Source organism: Nuphar pumila, chromosome 12 (assembly GCF_984573655.1).
Source record: "Nuphar pumila chromosome 12, dmNupPumi1.hap1.1, whole genome shotgun sequence".
NCBI classification, from domain to species: domain Eukaryota; kingdom Viridiplantae; phylum Streptophyta; class Magnoliopsida; order Nymphaeales; family Nymphaeaceae; genus Nuphar; species Nuphar pumila.
This window is the reverse complement of record NC_143260.1, coordinates 39,184,292-39,202,197: the sequence shown is the minus strand read 5'-3', so window position 1 is coordinate 39,202,197 and position 17,906 is coordinate 39,184,292. Positions and strand designations below refer to the sequence as shown.

The window sequence follows — 17,906 nt, the reverse complement described above, 5'->3', positions numbered from 1 at the left end:
AATATTTTTATATCAAATTTTGAGTAGTATTTGCCCTATGATTTAAAGAAGTATCTTTTGAAGAAATTATTAAAAATCTAAAAAATTTATTTGTAATTGACTTTAAAACTTTTATAAGAATTTTCACAGAGTTTCCTCTGTAATAACTCAAATGTTCGAAAAAAGGTTTGAACTTGAATTCGAGTTGTAAGAATTCGAACATGACTTTGCGTCACAAATATTTTTATAAAGGTTTTTCAAAAATTTTGATTTAAATATTTAAAAGGATTTTTGAAAAATTTTAACAAAATTTCTTTTATAAAAATCAATTTTTTTCTGAAATAATTATAAAAATTTTGATATATCTTCTACTAAAAATTTCTAAACTATCTGAAAAGCTTTTGCCAAAATTCTGATTAAAATAATTAATTTTTAGAAATTATTTAAAAATTTGGTCAGAATTACTGCTATACTAATTCTACTTTTTTCAAAAATCTTTAAATCATTTTGACAGAACTCCTGCTATAAAAACTTAATTTTTCAAAAGTCTTTTATAAAATTTTGCCAGAACTACTGCTAAAGTAGTTTGGAATACTTAAAAATATTTAGAAAAATTTGAACAGAACTTCCCTTGCGCAGAGGCTGGGTTGGATTAAATTTTGACAAAATTGTAAAAATTTAAATCCACACAAAGTAGAATTGGGGTTTAGAAGGAGAATTTGAATTCAGAAGATGGTTCTTGAATACTAACCTTGTTTAGTTGATTTGAGCAGCGCTTCCGTTATCCAAATCTGACTTTTCTGCTAAGTTTAGCAGAACTCCTGCAGGTAGTGCTTCTGAGGCTGTTTCTGATCTGACGGAGCTTCTTGCAGAAGAACGGACTTTGCTAAAAGAAAGAGGAAAAGGGCTAGAAGAGGTTTCTCAGAAAAAATCTGAGATTCTACGGAGGTTTTGGTTTAAAAGTTAGAGAGAGAAAATCAAAGGTAGAGAGAGAAAGTAGGAGAGAGAGAGCTTAGAGAGAGAAGGGAGGGTTTTGAACTTGAGTAGAGAGAGAGGGGGTGAGGGGTATTTATAGGAGAGAGAAGGGAGGTCGCCCCCCCCTTGTGGGGCCCACTTTGGTGACATTTGTCACCAAAGTAAATAAAAAATTAATTTTTGAATGACACTTGTCATTCTTCTGACAAGTGTCAAAGAGAGAGAGAGAGGCTTAGTGTCACCTCCTCACTGAGGAGTGACACTTGTCCTCCCATGGTTTTGGAAAACCATGGCCTATCCATGGTTTTGGGCCAGTGGTTTTTCTAAAACCATGGTCTGAGATTAAAATATTATAAATTAATATATTTTATTCAATTTGCTACTTTTTAATACCCAAGTTAACCTTGGCTCAATTCCATCTTTCAAAAATGCCATAGGAGATTTAGAATTACTTGAGTGTCCTTCTGTGGTTCAATAAATTACATAGCCTGCCATTGAAAATGGTAAATTACCATTTTCGTCCCTGACAATTTTATTAATTCCCTGAAAATATCCTAAAAGAAAGATTACTATTTTGACCTTATATAGTTGGGTATTTTACCGAAAAATGCCACTGAATTGGCGAATTACTAAGCTACCCTTTGACAATTTGATTAATGACTAGAATGTCCCTGAATTCTGATTTTTGAACAAGCCTCAACAAAATTTTATCAGGATTTTAAATATATATTAAGATCTTTACTTTGAACAATACTAACCATAAAAATAAGGGTTTTAACACTATAATTCACATTCAGAATAAATAAAAATTAAAACTTGAATTTTCTTCAGAATTTATAAATCATTAAAAATTTTGGGTATTACACAGACTCTGATCAAACCTTCTTATCTATCACCAAACCCTGACTCTATAGGATTTGGTACGGGTCGGGTCTGGGTTTGGGCCAAACCTGACCAATTAACACTCCTAGATTCACACAAGAATCCCATTGCAAGCTTTTTTTTGCTACCTCCATGCTTTATGCTTCCCTTTTATTGAGCCAATAGTGAAGGGCCTCACATCCACCACTTAATGTCAAGCCTAAAGTTGGACCATCACAAGACTTTACTTTTTATTATTGGTTTCTTTCTTTTGACAATGGAATATATGCCATATTGCTAAATCATTCTCCCATTCATCATCCATCGACACTCTTCAGTAAAAAGAGAAAGAAGAAAACAATAAAAAGTGAACTCCAAGATTCCTTCTCTTTGGCTTGTAAAAAGGTCAAGATTAGTTAAACTACTAATAGGCTCAAAAACAATTTTATATATAGGGTTTAACATATTGAATTGGTTAAAATAAAGGGATACTTGACCTTCTAAGAAGACTAGATTGGATGTCACTAGGGATGGCAATGGACCGCGGCCGGGCCGGGGGACAAGGTCTCCACCCCCGCCCCGTCTCAAAATCCGAACCTCCATCCCCGCCTCCATCCCTGCACGGGGATGGATTTTAACCTCCACCCCCGCCTTCATCCCCGTTTCATGTCCTCCATCCCCAGTCCAAACGGGGGCGGGGCGGGGCCTCATTTCCCCTTGGTCTAGTGGCATCCCTTAGAAGGATTGGGGATTGAGACGGGGACGGGACGGGGCAGGGCGGGGAAAGCATAAGTCCATCCCCGCACGAGGATGAATTTTTAACCTTCATCCCCGCCTTCATCCCCAGTCCAAACGGGGCGAGGCGGGGCGGGGCTCCGCTTTCCCTCGGTCCACTGCCATCCCTAGACGTCACCTGACAATCAAATAAATGAAATATTTATATAAAGGGTTGCTAGGGTTTTCCACTATAAGCACTGGTGCTTATGTATTAATAAGCTATATCTCCCTTCTTTTTTTTATGGTATTTTCTTTTCTTTTTAACTATGCTACAATTTAGCAGTCTAAGATCAGAATATTTTTTATGAATATTTCTTTTCAATTATTAAATCATTGTGTTCTCACTATTTTTTATTGTTAATATGATGATGATGTCGTTTGAAGATGCTCAATCGTGGTGGTAATTAATGATATCATAGGTTTGCAAACGGTGACCTTACTCTCTATAAATCATAAATGGTTGTCCTTTATCATGCAATACCTATGAATTCATATATGTGTGAAAGAATGACGAACTTTTCTTTGCATTCTCAAGAAAGGTGTGTGTATTTTTATTTTTATTTTTACTTTTTTTATTTATATCCTGAAGAAATAGCACCCGGTAACACAAAGACCTGGTCGCACTGGATCAGCCTGCCATACCTATGGTCGTCCTAATGTCAGTATAAAACTCTAAGGTTAGGACCCTTGCTCCTCTGGCCTATGCTGGACATCAGCTTGTGCAGAGGAGAGACACTCTCATAGGAATCGAACCTTGACAGCCGTCTAGTGGCCAAGGCTCCACCTCACTATGCTATCTCCCCTTGGTATTTGTGCTCACATGTGTTCTTGAGATTTAGAAGTTTTTTCCATTAGTAATACAATTGATATTAGACTGTCACAATGACACGCGCCACTTAGGGTCGTGTCTAGAGATACAAGAGTTGGACACACAGACACACTAGGCATGTATGAGCAATATCTTAATAGTTTTTATTTATTTTGTACTCATATTTTAGTAAAAATACATTTTATATGGTAAAATTATAGTTTTTATTGTTTAAAAAAAATTAAAAAAACGATGTTCTCATGTCTTATTTAATTTTAAAAAAAATTGAAAACTCACCTCATGTGTCAGGTCATACCCGTGTCTTTGTGACATAGGCATGAGATTTCATGCAATTGGGGTGTGGTGGAGGGGTTAGGGCCTTGAACCCTCACTCCATATTAGGGCTTGAATGGTGGGCCTTACCAGCCATAGTTTGGCAACCCTGTATTTTCTCAACTTTTATTTCTTGGGTTCTCCAATATCAACCCAAACAAAAAAAAGAAAGAAAACTTGGTGTTAGAAAAAATGCCACCAAAAATAAAGAAAAGTTGGTGTAAGAAAATTGCCAACCAAAAGAAAGAGAACCAGGTGTTAGAAACTTGCAACCTTGGGCATTTCCTTTGAAAATATTGGGATTTAGGAAGATGTCACATATTCCACCAAATCAAGCATGCATTCAAATTGAAAAGAAATGCAAGGTGAGTTTTGAGGGAATGTCTGTTCCCAGCTTTTTGTGTCAAAGCAATTGCCCTCATTTGATGGTTAGCTAGACCAACAAACTTTGCTTTGAAAAATATGTGCTTTCTATTTGTGGTTTTCCTTGGTGCACTGGGCACTGGATGCCATTGTTGGTAAAACTTACAGAAATAGGTCATCATCTAAGCTAATGGAGTTTTTTTTATACAAAGTAGTTTAGAGTTGGCCAATAGCAGCTGCACCATATGGCTGTTGGCCCAATAATATTGTATGTTTTGTTGCTACATGTTAGCACCCACATATCATAGATAACTACTGTTGATTCTTTAGGGCAAAAAAAAAACAATAATATGCTGGCCTTGCTTAATAGAATGGTGAACAAAGGGAAATTAGTATTAGCATGCAAACAAGCCAAGGTCAACTGTGGGCCATTAAGGTAAAATCTAACAATCTCTTAGTGGATCTCAGAGAGAGAGAGAGAGAGATGTTGGTCCCAATTGCATGTTAGGTAGGGTCCACTCTAATAGTGGTCCACAGAGATGTGGACCTTTTTTTTTATAACCCGAAGAAACCACACCCAGCAAGAAGACTGGGTCATGCTGGCTCAGCCTGCCATACCTACGGTCGTCATGCCAGCAGTGTAAAACTTCAAAGCTAGGACCCTTGCCCATGGGGCCTAAGCTACGCTTTGGCTTTCACAAAGGGGTGACACCCATGGGAATTGAATCTTGACTGCTCATCTAGCAGCCAAAGCCCCACCCCACTAGCCAACCCCCTTTGGGGCCACAGAGATGTGGACCTAATTTGGATACTTCAGAGTTCTCATGTGACATGCAAACTTTAAAGGGGAAATTAATTGGACCCAGATCGCGCTATATCTATCATCCAATTCCAATTCCAATTCCAATTCCAGACATACATCTTGGGTCATGACTCATGGAGCACCGGATTAAACCTCACTGGGAGCACGGGCAAGGTGGTTGTGGTGCCCCACCTGGGGGTTTTCTTAGCTTCGATTGGCGAGGGGTTCTTATCCTCAAAAATAAAAATAAAAAGCCAAGCCTAGGACCAAAATTCCATGGGGCAACTGGCTAGTATTGTGATAATGCTAAGACAAGTTACACATTCCTGAAAATATCAACCTAAAACAAAAAAAAAAAATCCTAATTATATTGATTGGTTCGCTATTGACTAGACCCAGTCAACGTAATTTGCTCTGCGCACTGGCTTAACTGATTCCTTGGACTAGGTTTAAGTCAAAACGTAAGGATGCATCAACTTGATTCCTTAAACTAGAGATGACAGTGGACTTGGGAGAAACAGAGCCCTATTCAGCCTCACCCCGTTTGGATTGGGTATGGAGGACATGAGGAGGGGATGGAGGTTAAAATCAAAACCCGTGTGGAGATGGAGGCAGGGATGGACTTATGTTTTTCCCCGCCCCGTCCCGATCCCCGCCTTGCCCAGCCCTGCCCCATCCCCAATCCTTCTTTAGGGATGGCAATGGATGTAGGGGAAACGGGGTCTCGGTCTCGCCCTGCCTCGCCCCGTTTGGACCAGGCATGGAGGACATGAAACAGGGATCCTAGCCGTATGTTGGTTAGATCGCTAGGATCTACATAGTATGGATCACATCAAATGTTGTATGATGGGATCCGTGCTCAATACTTGCAAGGAGCAAAAGTTCAATGGACTGCTAATGCACGTTGATTTCGTTTCCAACCGATTCTCAACAAACTCAGACTTGGTTATGGGAAAATTTCTCATCCACATGACTATGGGTGCAAATGGATTGGGTTTGGTCAGACCTTGGATCTGAATCCAACACTTCATTTCTAGATGGAGATTCTTAATGTAAGATCCAAAAGAGTATTGGGATCAGATTCAGATTTGCACAGTCTGATTATTTCAGATTTGAATCAGCATTTTAAGTTGGATCCAAGTCATATTCGGATATGATCTGATCCATTTGAAGATTTTACCCATAAAAGCCTCCATTTCAGTCATTTTTTATCAGATCCAGTATTAACACACGTATCACAGATCCACGGCCAACTTTGCATCATCAATGATGCCATTCAAGATCCTGAACTCGTATTTTGATCTATTGTATAAAATTCATATTCGTATTTGGATCAGGCAGGATCTTGCTCATATCCAATCCGTTTGCAGTCCTACACATGATTGGGAATTACCAATCGGCATTCCTTTCGCAGTACTTACAAATCCTTTAAACCAAAATCTCAAGATCATGGCCATAAATTGACAAGATCCAGTCCAACGACCTTCATGGATCTTAATGTAGATACGGTATAAGGAGGATCCAAACCCAAACAGAAATGGCAAGGTAACGAGTTGGACCCAACTCAGAAAAGGTAGGTCTGGGTCTACCCGGTCCTCTAAAAAGGTCCTGGTCAAAACCTACATGCTTGAACCCGGGACTAGGTTCAAATAACTCGGAGCTTTAACCTAATCTAATTAAATCCCCATTTTCATTTTTCAAAGCTTTACATGTAAATACAAAATACATCAACTTACAATTAAATCCCATATGGGATCCGGATCGATGTCAGACACACCATAAACATTCAAATCTTCAAGGATTTTGGATCCTATCCACACTCATTTCTGATCAAAGTCTAACCAATTGACAGACCAGATATGCTTCTCAGGAGCCTCTTTACAGTGACAAATCTTGCGAGATTTCTAAAAATATCACGAGAAATTACTGCAAAGTTAAAAACATCAGTTTCTCGCGATATAGTGTTCCCCACGTCTGCTGGACACGTTTTCGCTGTAGGAAGTATGGTTCCCAAAGTGACTTCGGTTCGCCAGTTCAGGCTCGCTCGACTCCTCGCCGGACCTACAGGTCAGGCTGGGGCGGAGCGCTCTTTCTATTGCAATTTATCATGTTTTTCATCAGAAATATAAATATTGCATTTTAAACACGTTGTTTATGTTTATATTGGCTATTTATCATAGGAAATGTGTGTTTTTAATCTTTACATGTTTTTATTTTTATTTGTTTGTAAAAGTCCATTTTTTTATATTTTGAATTTATTTTTTATTGACGAGATGAAGTGAGATTTACAAAAAAACTTTTGCTTTTTTATGAGTTTTTGGCTGCTGAGATTTTGTCGTTTTTTTTTTTTACTTTTGTCACTGTGCTAGCCGGAGAATCATTGAATCAGACTCAAATCTGGATCCGATCCATTGTCTGCCTCGAAAAGACCAGAATTTCCCTAGCTCTTAGGAAAAGTCTACACCGAGAAGGAGCAAAGCAGTACTAGATCATGGCATTTTAGTAAATATCTCATAGAGATTTTGGATATTTGTGCATCACTTAACCACCCCTAGTTAAGATAGGTATTACTAGTTAACTACACTCAGTTATTACAATATCTACATTTTGGGCAATGTGTAAGCACAAAATGAGGTGATTCTAAAACTACCCTTGCTTTTAAAAAGAATATCAAACAGTATATTTTTCTCCTCCATTAAAAACAGAGACTCTGGTGGCTTCTTTTGGTAAGTTAAAATTTGTTATGCCACCACTTGTTCAGAATCTTCAGATATACATAGTTTTTTTTTAGAACAGTAAAATATTTGATGCACCAAGTTCCTTAGAAATGTGGTACAACCCAATTTTTTAAGAGAAAAAAAAGAAGCCTCCCACTGTACTCAAAACCTTTTAGGCTTTATTTTGTGTGTGTGTTTTTTTCAACTCCTTTGTGTTTGATTCTACTCACTTTGGAACTTGGGCAACCTGCCAAAGTATGTCTTAAGGGCTCACCTGACCCTGGTCATGTTTGGCATGGTACAAGATTTATGTACTTCAAATAAAAAATGAATGAAATAATATTTCTTTTTTCTTTGATGCTAAATGGTGTTGGCTACTTACAAGGGTTCCGCACACCTGGTGGGTCAAAATTCTTATATTTTTTTATTTCTTTGAATATTAAATCTCAATGTTTATTAATTTTTGAAAAATTTATTTTTAAATTTTATAAAAAAAAAAAATGAGCCATCCGAGTTAACTCGTCGAGTCATGCCAAGTTACGAATTAGACCCTAAACGATTTTTAAACCCAGCTGCAACCTTGCGGCAAGGGATGCCACCCGTGGGTTTTGAACTTGTGGTGTCCAGTCAACTTGGTGACATTCACAAGTTTCTCTTGGCTTAATAATATCAAATACCAAACTTCTTTGTTACACTCCTTTGGTCCAAAGATCAGACAAGTTAACTTCATCCTCAATGCCACTCCAGTTGGATCTCTCAATGCACCAATTTCAACCAAGACAATCTTCCACACAAGATGTTGCATTGCTACCTCAAGATAGAGTGTGAAGCAAAAACTGTTATTTTGGGGAGGGCTTACTAAGAGTAAGACCAACATGGGCAGTCTAGGTTCAAATCTTATGAGCGTCATCTTCCTGTGTAAGCCAAAGCTTGATGACTCTCTGGAGTCAAGGGTAAGCCTTCAGAGTTTTACACCGACAAAGACAGAGACCATAAGTACATCTGGCTGAGCCAGCGCTGCTAGGTCTCTAAGTCTGGTGCGGTTTCTCCTTGTAAAAGTTAAAAAAAGACCGGACATGTGTGAACCAACTCAACCATGGGCTCGTACCCATACCACCCAAGTAATTGACCCTAACCTAACCCTAGCTTGCCAAACCACATAAAAGTTGACCTTCCATCCATGAAATTATAGGCTCTAGTTTAGATCCCCTATGGTCAAACTTCATTTTTTTATGTACTATGGCTTATAGGACATCTTTTCTCTTATAATTGGCTGTTGGTCCTTTCCTGCATGTTCAACCAAGTTTTGTGCTCTGGTTAGATTTCTCCAAATACAGGGCTATTGTTATAATTTGACATACTTATGATGTCATGCAGATTTATATTCTCTAACATCCTCGTATTTTTCTTAGCAACAATCTCCCTTGGGTGCGTAATGTCCTTTGAGTGAGTTGTAATCTGAGAGAGAGAGAGAGAGAGAGATGATGTTGAAGATGACGAATGTAGAATCCTGCCCTCACCATTGGGAGAATGTGAGATTTGAAAGTGAAGCAGTTTTGGTTGGATCTAGACATAAAGGGTATAAAGGGTGAGAGGAGAAAGAAGGGCTTTTCATTCTTGGTGAGTGGTGTGGGTGGGGGGAGGAAACCTAACAGAAAGGTGAGATCTTTGTGGTGTTACTGGATTTCATGATCTGGGTGTTGCTTTGTTTGTGAGTAGAATTGCCTGGGGTTGATAGTTTTTTCATGGTTGCTTGGTGGATTTGAGGATGGATTGCTTCCCTTGCTTTGGATCCAAGAAGGAGGATGTGAAGCATGAGGGGGGGAAGGATGGGCAGGTCTCAACCGGTTCTCATATCAACAGAGTGGCCTCAGGTCAGGTTGATTCGGAGTAGAAATGGTTGTAGATTCAGTTTTCTTTTTTCCAATTTCCTTGTTTTGTTGTTCTTGTTAACCATTTGATAGCCTTTGTTGTTGGAGTTGTTGTGAGAATTGTGCAGAGCTTTTTACTTTCTCTTCTTTCCGGAATTTCAGCTTTTCTTGGATTCTTCATTTTTAGGCACAATTTATTTGGTGGTCCGTTCTAATCTTTTTCTTTTTCCTTTTAATTGATGTTTTATGGAGTTCCCTTTATCAGTTAGAAGATATTGAAAGAGAATTTGATTATGAATCTCATAGATGATTCAATTGGTATACTCCTGAATGAAATATGAAGTGTGCTTGTCAATGTGAATTATGAGATTCCAAAAGAAAAAAAAAGTGGGTATTGCTGATTTTAAAGTTTAACGTGTTATAGTGTAGCTGATTGTCTTGTGATGATCTTGCCAAGAATGGTAGAAATTGTATTGATTTGAGTTGGGATGCAGATAAATCCAAATCTAGGAGTAGTGCCGATTCTAAGAAGGAAATTTCTACTCCCAAAGATGGATCAACACCACATATTGCTGCGCAGACATTTACCTTCCGAGAGCTTGCTGCGGCAACGAAGAATTTTAGGCAGGAATGTCTTCTGGGAGAGGGTGGCTTTGGCCGTGTTTACAAGGGTCGGTTGGAGAGCACAGGACAGGTTCAGTTGGTTTACTCTTGCCTTGTTGTGTGTTTTGAACTTTTGCTACTTATATGTAAGCAAAATGCTGCAAGATACGCTGACAATCAGTGAATGATCTCTTTACTTCCACTGTGTTTTTTGAGGGAGCATTTTGCTCCACCTGTGTCGGTTTTGTTTTTGCTACACTTTGTGACTTATGAAGTGGTGATGTCAGGTTACTTGCCGAGTCGATTCCTGGATGTTATCTCAGTACTTGTGAACATTGCAGGTGGTTGCTGTGAAGCAACTTGACAGAAATGGCCTACAAGGGAACAGAGAATTTTTGGTGGAGGTTCTGATGCTCAGCCTTTTGCACCATCCTAACCTTGTCAATTTGATCGGTTATTGTGCTGATGGAGATCAACGCCTCCTAGTCTACGAGTTTATGCCATTGGGGTCACTGGAGGATCATTTACATGGTTAGACGGCACTTGATTTTTTGAAATTCTGTTGAATATTTTCTTTTGATAAAATACTGCACCAGCTTGTGTTTTGCATATTGAGAACCTATAACTGCTAATAGTGCGCACTACCTAATGACATATGTGGCCCAAACGTATGCCTCTTTGTTTAGGTTGCTTTAATTGTATTTAGCTTCTTAAGGGTTTAATATTTTGCAAATTATTCTTAAGGAAGCATCTTAAAGGGTACTCTTTGGCATCTCATTGGTAACCTATTGCTCTTCTACAGTTAATTGCCTAATGAAGCATCTTAATGGGTCCGGTTTGGCCATCTTAGTTGTGACACATTCTTGTGAAATTGTTGAGATCATTCTGTTTTTGTTCATCTTCTTTTCTTTATTTCATACATGTTAGAACTGTATCCAATAAATGAGATATTAAATTGGATTTTCTGTTTACATCAATAGCAGTCATTGTGATGATATTGTTCATTGGCCTCATCTATTTCTTTCTTGTTCAAGCAGTCCTTGCAAAGGTTTTCTCAACATCAATCCAAAACATTCTTCACATGAAAAACATAGAATAATTAGTCATGTTTGGATTTATGACTGTCACTGAGAAGAAGAACAGACATTAAGTAGCACTTCCTCTATGAGGTCATACTTTCTGTGCAGTATTAATTCATTTGTCCATGCTCCAAGTTTTTTGATGTTCACCAAGTATCAAGCTATTGGAACTAGGAAATATATAAGCCTTCTTTGGTGGATGTTGTTTCACTTAATTAATCATGTATAGGAATTTTATGTACTTGCCATTTTTATAAATGCATCTCATCTGCCAAGAAGCACTGAGGCATGGTGTATGAGATTCTTATATGCTCCGTTTGTTCAGCGAGTGAAGAGTAAAAGAGGAGATGCCTCCATCATATTGGGTCTACATATTTGAAGCTGAAACTTGATTTTTAGATTTCCTCACCAGTCACATCTTGAAATTGGTCCAAAATTGAATCAATGACCTTCTAAGCAATTATATATCAAGCAGGAAGAGATGTTGTATTTAATTGATAGATCATGACGAATGTAATAAAAAAGGTAAGTTTGGGTTGATTTTATTCTGGTTTAGTCATGCTTCCAAGTTCTTATCTGCTTACGTCATTGAGGTTGTTTGTGATAAGCATGGATAATGGTGTTGCTTCCCAGCATATCAGTTGTAGCCAGATAGTAGAGCTGCTAAGTCGGATATATGAAATTCAGTTTTAGTCTTCACTTGAACTTCAGTTTCTAAAAGCCAAGATGTATATCTGAGGGATGTTCTGTTCACATGTAGCCTATTTCTAATGCCTTTCAATAGAAGTTTGTGATTTGACCATTGAAATTTCATTTAAACATTATCCTTTCTGGTGTAACAAAGGAGGATTATTTAATCCTTCTAATTACTTGGGGATTAAATCATATAACAGATGGTCATGAAAGAAAGGCAGTATCTGATGATCTTATGGCATGAAGATGGGAGAAATATCCTTGTTTTAGTAAAATGGCGTTTTGGTGGAGCTGCATTGAAAGCTAATCCTGTATGTTCAAACTATAGGTTCCTGTATTGTTGACTGGGAATAGTATACAAGGGGATACTGTGAAACAGTAAAGCAGCTTGTCCATCTGACATAGTTCAAGAGATTACTGGACTTGTCATTCATTGACCGGAGAACATTTGATCTTATTGGAAATTGCTTAAATCAATGTATATGTGTTTTGATCTGTTTGGCATACCTGAGGATGCAACTGTCACAATGGTTGATAACATGGTGAATTTTAATAAGGATCAAAGTGGACATTTTCACTTGGAGCAATTTTTTGTTTGTCAGGAAAGTGATGTTTTGATTAGGGTAGGTTAGTCTTAGTTAGATGATTTTCTTAGTATTCAGTTAGAAATCTTAGTCATTCATTGAAAACTAGGAATTTTGCTTGTCAAGGACCAACTTGAGGACCGGAGTTTTTTTTTTCTTTTGAGTCTTTGTTGAGATGTAAAGATTGGTTTTGAAAATGACTGTTACAAGCAGATTCTCACAAGGGAAAAGAAATTTCTGTCTTCAAGTTGGTCCTTGACAAGCAAAATTCCTAGTTTTCAATGAATGACTAAGATTTCTAACCGAATACTAAGAAAATCATCTAACTAAGACCAACCTGCCCTAATCAAAACATCATTTTCCTGACAAACAAAAATTGCTCCAAGTGAAAATGTCCACTTTGATCCTTAGGTATCAACCACATTATCTCAAACACTGCATTTTGATGTTTGGAGATCCCCTGAGCATCTCATCCACTGTGTTGATTTTTGCTGTGGAAATTGGCTGCCTAGGGTCAAAACAATACTTTATTGTTGGTCTGAATACTGGAAAATGGTCCTTTCCTAATTTCACAAATATTGGGATATTAACTATAAGGTTATACAGTACACCTTTATGAATCAATGAGCAGAGTAGTTGTGCCAGTAGTATGAGCTAGTTGTGCCCAACCTATGGTGGGCAAGAAAGAGGACTAGAAATAGGCAAAGATTTGTTCTGGTCTTACAGGTTTATTGTATTTCTTTCATTGTTAGATGTAGTTATATATTAGGTATTCATTTGAGAGAAATTCCACGGTCTAAGGTATTGTGTGTGTGTGCACACCCACTCAAAGCTGCAGTGGATAACCTGAGCATTGCTTGTCCCCTGGAAAAAAAAACCTCCAGTGGATAGGGTTCTATGTATAGCTTTCAAAGGGAATTTCCCTAGAGATCAAGCAATCTGATATACCTACATACATACAAGTGTACGTACATATTTATTTATTTATATATGTATTTATTTTTATACATACACACATGCCAACTATGTCACACGGATACTCGATTTTGACTCCCATTCTGTATCCTCTTATATACAACTCATATTAAAAACTTCACAAAAATGACCATAGCTCCGTATCCTTAGTCCGAAGCTGCAGTTGATAGTCCAAGCGTTGCTTATTTGAAAAAAAGGTAAACTCAAATGGACAGGGTTGTGTGCATAGAATCAGCTAGTGCTAGAGCAATCTGTTTTTGAGCCAGTGCAGTCTAACCAATTACACCATAGAATGCACCCACTGTACCAACATGTTGGGTTTCTGTGGTTGGCTTGACAAATATTGAAAATAATGGCTGTTTATCACCTGTAGTGAGCTTAAGTTTAGTGATGGCAGCGGCCTTAAAATTGCAAAAGTTCGGTAAAAGCTTGTCAAACCTTGCCAAGGATCCTGAATTAAGATTCCAGATCAATACTACTGGATTAATCTCCATTCAATTCCAAGCTGCGGGGAGAATTTAGTTCTTTAAATAATGTGAAGCAGATTTGGAAATAAGATCATCATTTCCTATGAGAGGTCATCTGTTTCAGACACCATATCCCTTCAATCCTTCTTTGTGATGTAATGTGGAAATCCCCTTCTTACAAACAAGTGCTACGTAGCAGCCCCCTTTTTTGGTTCCATCAAATATGTTATTTCTTAATCAAGTTAACAAGGCCATTACCTTTTAACGAGCAACAAAATCTTTTCCTTTTCGCCCATCACTTCCATCTAATTTATAGATCATTTTCTGAGCAAAGTCTTCAACGGTAACTTTACCTTGCTTCCTTAGTTTAATTCAATATCCAAGACCAGTTTATGTTGCTTGACATTTTACAGTATTGTTGATTGATCCCATACAGATTTCATTGAACCATTCCCTGACATGCAGGGTGATTCCTTGCTTAAATTTGGACATGCAAGACCAGGTATTGCTCCGTGCTGGAAAACCAAGTTTGATAGGCACTTTTTAGGGTGTAACTCTAATTATTTATATCCTTGGGCATTCCATGTTTCTGGTAGTTTCTTATGAGGCACATAATTATTGGTCGTTCAATATGTTTTAGATACCACAAAGATGCCTAGAGTAGAACCGATGAAGATTTTGTGATCATCAACATTTTTCATATCCAATCCTATATTCCTTCAAATCCAGCTTAAATTTCTTTCAAGGATGTAACTGGGGTTCTATAAGTCAATGTTCCATAATGATACATATTTCTGCTGTTAAAGGTTCGATGAACATGCTTTGATTGGATAGTACTTATATATTGGATGATATCTTAGTGCTGCAGAATGATGTTTCATCTTCAATATTTCTTCTTCAGGGCTCATAATATGATTGAAAGTGGTCAAAGGTATCTTCTCATTCTTTTATCTATTTATTTCCCTCCTTTAATCTGATACCAACACCAATTAAGTCGGATTTTTTTAGCTTATTTCTACCTTTGCAAAAATATAAATGTATATCAACATATTGTTTTTAAATTTCTCTTACATGTAAAATAGGCATCATGGTATTTTTGAGGTCATAATTTAAGGATAAAGGAAAAGAATGCTGACATGGTATTCTTTTCATGTTCCCAACTCTATCACATAGAAGTATAATTTCTGCCACTTTTATTCCTTGAAGTTATATGGAAAATCTGTGGCATTGCTTGTTGATAAAGTCCAGTTTCTGTTCTCAGCTTCAGAAACCTATTGGACAAGAATCCTTCATATGTCATCTTGAGTCCATGCCAAAGATAAACCAATACATTACAAGGGGCTGCTGCTTCTGTAGCATTGTGCATTCATTTCCAAATTCATGCCTAGTTCTGTTATCATTGCAATATTGTAGCTGTTATTACTTGATCCAAGTGGACATCAGAAATGGCTATTTTTTTAGCGTCTTCTCCCTTTACGTCAACAGTAACTATAAAAAAAAAATCTTTTAACAATAGCACTAACTCAAAGGAAAAAAAAGATGATGTCATAATTTAGAAGCTTGCCATTCCATTGGGTATCTCAGATTACACACAACTTTATGCACGAAGAATTTAACCATAGTCATGTATATATCAATTACAGACAACACTGAGTATACCCCTTTTTTATATTGACCAACCCTATAAAAGATAGAAACTTGTTTCCTTATCTGATGTGTGCTCAAAAGAGAGTTAAAGTGAATTTCAGAACCTATATAGATTCGTGGACATTAAGCTAACTAGACTTTTGAAAAATAAAATGTTGACAGTTCATATATTAGTGATCTAATATGTCCAAACGATCTGTTGGTATTCCATGATTGTGATATTCATGGTGATTACATAGTTTTTAAAAGTTTCTGGCATTGTTGTGAGACCCCCTCTTCCACACCCCACACACCACACCCCAACCTTTGTTTTGTCCTAAATATAAATTCAGTTCTTTTTTTTCCTTGTTTCTGTGCTCTTTTTTAGTGAATATTTGATGTATCCAATGCATGTTTAAATTATGAGTTATCAGATTTATAAAGTAATTATCAGTTTTGTACATTTCAGATCTTCCACCAGACAAGGAACCACTTGACTGGAACACTAGGATGAAGATTGCAGCGGGTGCAGCTAAGGGATTGGAATACTTGCATGACAAAGCAAACCCACCTGTTATCTACAGGGATTTCAAATCATCCAATATATTACTTGGCGAAGGGTTTCATCCTAAGTTGTCAGATTTTGGGCTTGCAAAGTTGGGTCCAGTTGGTGATAAGACTCATGTCTCCACAAGGGTGATGGGAACGTACGGCTACTGTGCTCCTGAATATGCCATGACAGGACAGCTGACACTCAAATCTGATGTCTATAGTTTTGGTGTGGTTTTTCTTGAACTCATTACAGGACGCAAAGCCATTGACAACACCCGATCTGCTGGAGAGCACAATCTTGTTGCATGGGTAAGTTGATATTTTCCAAACTACTAAACTGATTGATGTGTTAGAGGTCAGCTTCAAAATTAGAGGACAGAAAATTTGATCCCATCCAAAGTTGATTGATCGAGTACCTATAACATGACCAGTGCCAGTTCACTTTATTAGAAAAAACAAATATTGTGGTACTATTTTCTTTCGTAAATGCATATAGAGGGAAGTTGTTAGTTTTATCTTGATTGTTCAACCTAAGAGAATTTACAATGTTAGGTTGATGTAAACATTACTCTTTAAATGCACGATATTGTGATGCTTTGATTCACAATATAAATGTCAGTCTTTGGCAGTTGTCAGAATGCTGATGTTGATTTTCTTCTTGCTGACTTTGTGCAGGCACGTCCGCTATTCAAGGATCGCAGGAAGTTCCCTAAGATGGCTGACCCACTGTTACAAGGCCGATACCCAATGAGAGGCCTTTACCAAGCTCTTGCAGTTGCTGCTATGTGTCTGCAAGAGCAAGCTGCAACCCGGCCTCTCATCGGAGATGTTGTGACTGCCCTCTCGTATTTAGCTTCCCAAACGTATGACCCAAATGCCGCTGCTGTTCAAAATAGTAGAGGTGGCCCATCCAAACCAAGAGTGAGGGATGAGAGGAAGAATATGATGGCTGGAATGGAGTCCCCAGGTGGCAGACACTCTGTTCAATCATCACACCAGAATTCTCCTGATTTTCGACATAGGGAGTCTGGTCGTGGAGTCGGGTTTGGTCCAGAATTAGGCAGAGCTGAATCTGGAAGTGGTTCTGGAAGGAAATGGGACTTTGATGGCTTGGACAATTCAGATTCTCAGAGGGACAGTCCAGTTCAGGGTGGGAGAGCCAGGAACTCTAATCGAGACCTTGATCGGGAGAGGGCTGTCTTAGAGGCAAAAGTGTGGGGGGAGAACTGGAGAGACAGGAAGCGAGCAACCACACAGGGAAGCTTTGACAGCACAAATGATTGAACAGGAACAAGTAATGTGTCTTTTCTCCTTGTGGTAAAAACATTGTTTCAGCCTACTGGTCTGTGGTGGAAACATGTGATGCAGTTGAAAATGGATGTCACCCCTAAGAACTATGCAAAAGGAGATTCCACAGCAGCGCATTCACTCGTTCTCATTTTGTTTCCCGGTTTGAAGTCAAGCAAATAAGGTAGTTTGATGATGAAGCAAAGTTCCATTTAGTACAGTATCATGCACTTCTGTTTATGTATGTTTTCTCAGGTCAGATGAACTGTGCTGCTCGCAAACTGGACGTTTGCAACTCATCTTTTGGTTGGTAAAGGGTGGAAGGGGTGCCCATTCCCTTTAGTAAAAAAGAAGGAAAAAAAAAGGTAAACAAGGAATAGTTAATAAAATGTAGAATTGCAGTAGTCATGAGGGTGGACAATTTTCTAGACATGTTTTAATGTGCAACCTTTTGCACTTCCTGTTGTATTTAGGCCTTCATGGTGCCCAGATTGAATTTAGAGAAGTTTTGGAGGAAGACTATCTGCCTCATTGTTTATGCTTTGATTAAAATA

At 37.9% G+C, this 17,906-nt stretch overlaps 1 protein-coding gene across 1 annotated transcript; it reads left to right on the top strand.

Moving 5' to 3' along the window:
* The first annotated feature begins 9,107 nt into the window (after nucleotides 1-9,107).
* LOC149820790 (serine/threonine-protein kinase PBL27-like) lies at nucleotides 9,108-17,869 on the top strand. Its single transcript, XM_089982319.1, has 5 exons — nucleotides 9,108-9,489; nucleotides 9,981-10,180; nucleotides 10,431-10,620; nucleotides 15,983-16,374; nucleotides 16,741-17,869. Exons 1-5 carry the CDS (start codon nucleotides 9,384-9,386, stop codon nucleotides 17,347-17,349), a joined length of 1,497 nt encoding a protein of 498 aa, XP_089838445.1. The 5' UTR covers nucleotides 9,108-9,383; the 3' UTR covers nucleotides 17,350-17,869.
* The last annotated feature ends 37 nt before the right edge of the window (nucleotides 17,870-17,906 follow it).